The 7,718-nt window shown below is 36.6% G+C and overlaps 1 protein-coding gene across 1 annotated transcript; it reads right to left on the reverse strand.

Moving 5' to 3' along the window:
• Positions 1-4,435: 4,435 nt before the first annotated feature.
• On the reverse strand, positions 4,436-6,437 carry cxcl18b (chemokine (C-X-C motif) ligand 18b). Its single transcript, XM_046838279.1, has 4 exons — positions 6,244-6,437; positions 5,912-6,032; positions 5,728-5,808; positions 4,436-5,339 (listed from the first exon to the last, which is right to left on the reverse strand). Exons 1-4 carry the CDS (start codon positions 6,308-6,310, stop codon positions 5,234-5,236), a joined length of 375 nt encoding a protein of 124 aa, XP_046694235.1. The 5' UTR covers positions 6,311-6,437; the 3' UTR covers positions 4,436-5,233.
• Positions 6,438-7,718: the final 1,281 nt, after the last annotated feature.

Raw genomic sequence — 7,718 nt, forward strand, 5'->3', positions numbered from 1 at the left:
CAATGAAAGATTCAAATTTTAATATTTTATTCAGAATACAACATAGATGACATATCAAATGTTTAAACTAAGAAAAAGTATCATTTTGAGGGAAAAATTTTAAAGACTTTAAATTTCATGGCATCAACACATCTCAAAAAAGTTGGGGCAAGGCCATGTTTACCACTGTGTGGAATCCCCTCTTCTTTTCATAACAGTCTGCAAACATTTGGGGACTGAGGAGATAAGTTGCTTAAGTTTAGGAATAGGAATGTTGTCCCATTCTTGCCTAATACAGGCTTTTAGTTGCTCAACCGTCTTATGTCTTCTTTGTCGCAACTTCCTCTTTATGATGCGCCAAATTTTTTCTATGGGTGAAAGAGCTGGACTGCAGGCTGGCCATTTCAGTACCCGCATCCTTCTTCTACACAGCCATGATGTTGTAATTGATGCAGTATGTGGTCTGCCATTGTCATGTTGGAAAATGCAAGGTCTTCCCTGAAAGAGATGACGTCTGGATGGGAGCATATGTTGTTCTAGAACTTGGATATACCTTTCAGCTTTGATGGTGCCTTTCCAGATGTGTAAGCTGCCCATGCCACATGCACTCATGCAACAACTTGGGTTGTCTTTGTCCTCTTTAGTCCAGATGACATGGCGCCCAGTTTTTCAAAAAGATCTTCTAATTTTGATTTGTCTGACCACAGAACAGTTTTTCACTTTGCCACAGTCCATTTTAAATGAGCCTTGGCCCAGAGAAAACACCTGTGCTTCTGGATCATGTTTAGATATGGCGTCTTTTTTTGACCTTTTAAAAAAGTTTTTTTTTGTTTTTTTTGTTTTAGCCGGCAACGGCGAATGGCACGGTGGATTGTGTTCACCGACAATGTTTTCTGGAAGTACTCCTGAGCCCATGTTGCGATTTCCATTACAGTAGCATTCCTGAATGTGATGCAGTGCCGTCTAAGGGCCCGAAGGTCACGGGCATCCAGTATGGTTTTCCGGCCTTGACCCTTACACACAGAGATTGTTCCAGATTCTCTGAATCTTTGGATGATATTATGCACTGTAGATGATGATAACTTCAAACTCTTTGCAATTTTTCTCTGAATAATTCCTTTCTGATATTGCTAGACTATTTTTCACCGCAGCATTGGGGGAATTGGTGATCCTCTGCCCATCTTGACTTCTGAGAGACACTGCCACTCTGAGAGGCTCTTTTTATACCCAATCATGTTGCCAATTGACCTAATAAGTTGAAAATTGGTTTTCCAGCTGTTCCTTATATGTACATTTAACTTTTCGGCCTCTTGTTGCTACCTGTCCCAATTTTGTGGGAATGTGTAGCTCTCATGAAATCCAAAATGAGCCAATATTTGGCATGACATTTCAAAATGTCTCACTTTCAACATTTGATATTGTGAATAAAATATAAGTTTATGAGATTTGTAAATAATTGCATTCCTTTTTTATTTACAATTTGTACAGTGTCCCACGTTTTTGGAATCAGGTTTGTAAAAGGAAGCAGTTAAGTGTTTGGCAGTGCTGGGATTTGAACCCATGACCTTTTAACCAGAATGCCAACATCTTAACCTGAGCTACCATATCTCCAGTAGAAAAGCTGGAACAATTTAAATATTTCCTAAATGCACCCATGCATCTGTGACTTATTTGTGTCTCAGTGCTACATGAGGAAAAGCAGCTGGTTTTATTTAACTCTTACTGGAGATATTTGTTAAAAAGCTAAATTTGTGCCATAGAACAAAAAAACAGAAGAATTTGTCATTTTTTTGTAAAAACTTAGATTAAAAAATTAAATAAATCTCTACACACACTGCTACTATGGTTAAAATTTTTGCATGCTACTGTTTGCAAGATTGTAAGCAATAATGGGTTATGTTATTACTTGCTATAATTAGACACAAACGTGAAGACCAGCAGACTGTTACAAGCAGTGAACTGCTGCAAAGACAGCAATGATGCACATACTAATATTCACCCAAGAAATCAATGCAAAGTGCAGAAAGATGTTACCATTTATTATAATAAAAAAACATTAGGTTTACACCATTAAAACTATAGTTTATACTTTTATAATCCATCAACCATTTACTATCAGTCATTTACAATTCATGTTAATATAGGTAATTATTCTGTGCACAAATCTTCACGTGTGTGTAATGGACATACTGTATGATTGCTTTTTGCAATTAATTTATTTATATATATATATATATATATATATATATATATATATATATATATATATATATATAAAATGTGGACAAAAGTATTGGGACACCTGTCTTTCCCAAATTGTTATCTCAAAGCTGAATACACACAATTTTATAGGATGCAGTACCATAACATTTTTCCTTCACTTCAACTAGTAGACCCAAACCTGTTCCAGCAGGACAATGCCCCTGTGTACAAAGCCATCTCCATAAAGATATGGTTTACATGGGTTGTAAGATCTTCTGCTACAGAGCTCTGACTTTTACCTTATTGAACACCTTTGGGATTAATTAGAACTCTGACTGACAAAAGCTGCCTCACCTCACCTTCATCATTACCTGACCACACCCTTGTGACTAATAAACACAAATGTCCATAAGCACACTCCAAAATCTAGTGGAAGATATTCCCAGAAGAGGAGGAATAGAGGAGGAATTAGAAGAACAAATTGTGACTATATGTGGAATGCAATGCTCGAAAAGCACATACTATACTTCAGGTGTCCGCAACTTTTGGCAATATACATAAAATATATATATATATATATATATATATATATATATATATATATATATATATATATATATATATATATATATATATATATATATATACATACTGAACAAAATTATAAAACACTTTTGGTTTTGCCCCCATTTTTCATGACCTGAACTCAAAGATCTAAAACTTTTTCTCTGTACATAAAAGGCCTATTTTTCTCGAATACTGTTCACAAATCTGTCTAAATCTGTGTTAGTGAGCACTTCTCATGGTGTGACATATCAAGATGCTGATTAGACAGCATGAGTATTGCACAGGTGTAACTTAGGCTGGCCACAATAAAAGGCCACTCTACAATGTGCACCCTCACCCCTGTACATCTGGACCCCAAACCCTTATTTATTACACTGCTATTTATTTATTGTAAATAGGCCACTTATGCACTTCTGTTTAGATGCTAACTGCATTTCATTGGCTCTGTACATGTACCTTGCCCAATGACAAAGTTTTATCTTATCTAAGCAAATCTAATTGTTATCAAGCACTGCCTTAATCCTCCTGGGAATGGAATTCACCAGAGCTGCACAGGTTGTTGCTGGTATGCTCTTCCTCTCCTCCATAATGACATCACGAAGCTGCTGAGTGTTAGACACATGGCACTTCTCCACCTTACGCTTGAGGATACCCCACAGGTGCTCAATTGGGTTCAGGTCTGAAGACATACTTGGCCACTCCATTACATTCACCTTCAGCTTCATCAGCAAGGTAGTTGTCATCTTGGCGGTGTGTTTTGGGTCGTTATTATGTTGAGAAATTGCCCTTCGGCCCAGTTTCTAAAGAAGGGCATCATGTTCTATTTTAGAATGTCACAGTACATGTTAAAAACCATGTTTCCCTCAATAAACCGCAGCTCCCCAGTACCAGCAGCACTCATGCAGCCCCAGACCATCATGCTACCACAACAATGCTTGACTGTGGGCATGACACAATTTCCATGGTACTCCTCACCAGGGCGTCACCAGACATGCTGTGCATTATTTGATCCAAACAAGTTTATCTTAGTCTCATCAAACCACAGGACATGGTTTCAGTAATTCATGCTGTTAGACAGGTGGTCTTTAGCAAAAATGTTTTCAGGCTTTTTTGTGAGCCAGCTTCAGAAGAAGCTTTCTTCTGGGATGACGGCAATGCAAAACGACTTGTTGCAATATGTGGCGTATATTCTGAGCACTGACAAGCGGACGCTCCACTTCTGTGACCTCTAAAGTTTTGCTAGCAGCATTTGTGCATCTGTTTTTTGAAGCAGCTTCTGCTCCTGACACACAGCACGAGGACTCAACTCTTTTAATTGACCCTTGCGAGGCCTGTTAGAAGTGGAAAAAGTCTTGGAAAACCTCTGTATGACCCTGGCCACTGTACAGTAACTGCCCTGTGCACGGTGTTAGCGATCTTCTTATAGCCGAGGCATCTTTGTGGAGAGCAACAATTCTAATTTTCAAATCCTCAGAGAGTCTTTGCCATGAGGTGCCATGTTGAACATTTAGTGGTCAGTATAGGAGAATTGTACTCAAAGCACTAAATTTATATATATATATATATATATGTATATTTATATATACATGTATACACACACACACACACACACACACACACACACACACACACACACACACAAAGTATGTTGTTGCAATGTGGAATGAGTAAGAAAAAACGATTTAGCTGGGATATATATGCAATATGTATTTCACAGCACAAATAAACAGCACTGAGCCTTGAATTGTCCTTATACATGTAACTTTACGTCATTTTTTTCTTATTTGTTTACATTTTACAGTTGACCCAAGAAATGTTAGTTATGTCGCTCTGTGATTATTTTATGGCTTAGTTTGCAATTGGAAGAAAAATATGCATGATATGTGGAAATGATGAAGTCTGTCATTTAAATATTATCATCATTGAATTATAAAAAAAAAAAAAAAAAGTTAATATATATTCTAGTCAGATGTTACATAGCGGTCAGCAGATGGGGCTCAATCCCCCTGTATGAACACAGATCACATGACCAGCCAACTAGGCCCTCTTCAGTTTGAGTTTGTTTACTTTCTGTTCAAAACCATGACAGCTTTTAAATCACAGTTTACATTCAGAGTATAATCGCAGTTTTCTTCTTTTTAAACACAAAACTTGTTATACAAAATGATTCCGATTACCAAATGTACAATCATAGTTTAAAAAAAATACAACAAATAAATATAAAATAAGAACTTAAATACTGCTTATATGTACAATAATATAGTGATGGCCCACTTAGTGATAGTAATGCCTGTAAAATATTCAGTGTACAAAGTTATCCTGCAACAAGTCCACTTCTGATAAAAATCTGTGTTGGACAGTTCTTGGAAACATTATCCAGAGGTCATCCAGCTGGAGTTTCCAAACACGGGAAGGGGGCAGGATCCCGGCGTCCCATTGGATTTTCAGATTTCTGGAGTTTCCACACTCCCCTCTGTGCAGCTGGTTAGAGCTGGTTTACTGGGGTTGTGTTTTCAATTTTGATTGTTGCGTTTCTGTTAAATCCACATTCAGACAGCTTGATAGTCGCTCTTTTGTTTTCAGTGTTTATTCTGTTAAAACAGCAGATTATTTCAGTTATTTAAAATTGTTATAAACGCAAAAACAGCATATATATATATATATATATATATATATATATATATATATATATATATATATATATATATATATATATATATATATATATATATATATATATATATATATATATATATATATTTAATACTAATATAAATAACTAATATGAAAGCAGCAAAAAATGTAGATCACTAAAATACTAAAACCAAGTATTCATGCTCTTTCTGACATTCACTTAAATCTTTTCCCAGCATGCAATTACTAAATGGTCATCCACTTATAATGAGTGTGAAATAAAAGAAGGCACACACATTCTAGTAATGTCCAGGCTGTGTCATAAAATCACAATTGTGTCCTTACCTCTTCCAACATTCCAGAAGTTGTTCGCCCTGGTATATTTTTGGGTTAATACAGCGTTTACTGTTTGTCTTCAGTGTCAATCTTTAAAAAAAAAAGCAAAAAACAAAAAATCATTAGCACAAATCATTCGAATAGGAGATCCCCTATCACTGTTTAAGCAATAAGTAGTTGCGAGAACACTCACATGATCTCGGTCACTTTGCAGCGGGATTTTGGTGCAGTGACAGAGAACTCTTCAATGTTTTTCCATCGAAAAGCTTTAGAGGACGGGTTCTGACACCAGCATCTGTCTGGTACTGACTGAGCTGTGCAAAAGACATACAGATTAATGCATGCTTAGAGGCATAGCTATACCAAACCTCTATAATAGAATGCTTAATGTTTTATGCTTATGCTTTTTTATTTCTTTAAATGCATAAAAAAATTTTTACAGCTACATTTTTCTACTATCTAATCATTCGCTAGGTCATCAGTAACAAATTCAAAACAATGACAAATGCATTATTGCAGGCTTACCATCACTCTGTTGGATGCAAAGGACCACAGTTAGGATAAAGATGACTGCGTGGGGGAGAAAAGCCATTGTACTGCAGGTTTAATAAGGAAAGAAATTAAACTCCGGTTTTCCTGTGTGCTAGAGGAGGATTGTGTAAAAGTGAAGTGAGTAGAAGAGGACAACTTTTACTCTTATATATCCCATGTGACGGAGTTTCAAAAAAGGAACACCCCTTATTGGAAAGCACATGAATTTCCAGCCATGCTTATGAGCTCATGGGAATGCACAGAGTGAAAGTAGGAGAAAGGGGGAGTTGAGGAGGGGGGGCTTTTAGGCTTTGGGGCTGATAAAGTGCAGAAGAATCACACTTAAAAAGGAAAAGTACCATGACTAAAGACTTGTATACAGGTGCTTTTAAGTGGATGAAAGTTATATATAATCATTGCTGAACTGCATTATCTATCTGCCTTTGCACATCACATGCCCATGTCAGATGGTCCAATTATTGCTTACATTTCTACTGTATTGCCTCTAGTATGCACCACTATTTAAATTCTGCTTTTTGTGTTTTATTGTCAAGTTTTTGTTGTTTTACAAGCGTGTTGTTTTGTGTGTCACACTTAACAGTGGCAGGCCATTAGGGTCAGCACGGTCTTCTCTGCTGATCTAAAAACTATTAGAAATCACTAATAGTTTAATATATTTATTCATTTTTTTTCCATGAATTTGTATGAAATTATTCCCAATAGTTTATACACTTCATTTGAATGCTTTTCTCCCAAGTGCAGTGCAACTGAGTGAAAGTTTAGGTTAGAGTTCCTATCTAATCAGATTTCAGCAGTCACATCACGTGTTGCTGAGGTCAAAGGTATCTGCCGTAAGCTCTTTACAGTCAGCACTGCTGGTGCCCTGTAGCAGCTGTGGCTGCAATGAAAGAAAACTTGTTCATGCATTCTCACTGTATGAGATACCCGTCTGTGATGTAGCACTCTTTTGGATTGTTTCTGTAGCCTTGGCATTATAATGATAATATTAAGAATGTACTTCTATTCCATAAAATGTATAATGTTACCAGGAATACATACAAACGCTTATTCCCCCTTTTAGATCATTTCTGTACCTTTCCCATATTATATAAATTTGCAGGATTAAACTCTTCGAATCTGATCTGCTGCAATGTTATTTGACATTACTTTAACAATTCACTGTGGAACTTGAGTACATTTTTGTTTGCGACCAGGTAAAAATTTTATGCAATAAACTGTTTTACAATACTTTCAGTAGCTCTCGATCATCACAAAGCTCACATCCTTACAGTGTAATTGTCGTTCTTGCAACAAGCCAGGGCAAATACTCGACTAACCTGTTGCGATGAATCCGAAGGTTCACACCAGACTAATTAGTGCTTTTGACGCCATTCACTGTATGTGAACCTTCTGCGAAAGAGGTGATCTTGAGGCTTTAAAACCTGGTTATGCAACATCCTCTTCCGTTA

The sequence above is a fragment of the Silurus meridionalis genome, chromosome 24 (genome assembly GCF_014805685.1).
Source record: "Silurus meridionalis isolate SWU-2019-XX chromosome 24, ASM1480568v1, whole genome shotgun sequence".
Lineage (NCBI taxonomy): Eukaryota > Metazoa > Chordata > Actinopteri > Siluriformes > Siluridae > Silurus > Silurus meridionalis.

Bases quoted from the DNA above. Each gene is read 5' to 3' on its own strand.
- cxcl18b (XM_046838279.1), bottom strand. From the start codon at position 6,310: ATGGCTTTTCTCCCCCACGCAGTCATCTTTATCCTAACTGTGGTCCTT. The intron at 6,033-6,243 runs GTAAGCCTGCAA...TCTTTTGCACAG, and splicing joins TTGCATCCAACAGAGTGATG to CTCAGTCAGTACCAGACAGA. The intron at 5,809-5,911 runs GTGAGTGTTCTC...TTTTTTTTAAAG, and splicing joins TGCAAAGTGACCGAGATCAT to ATTGACACTGAAGACAAACA.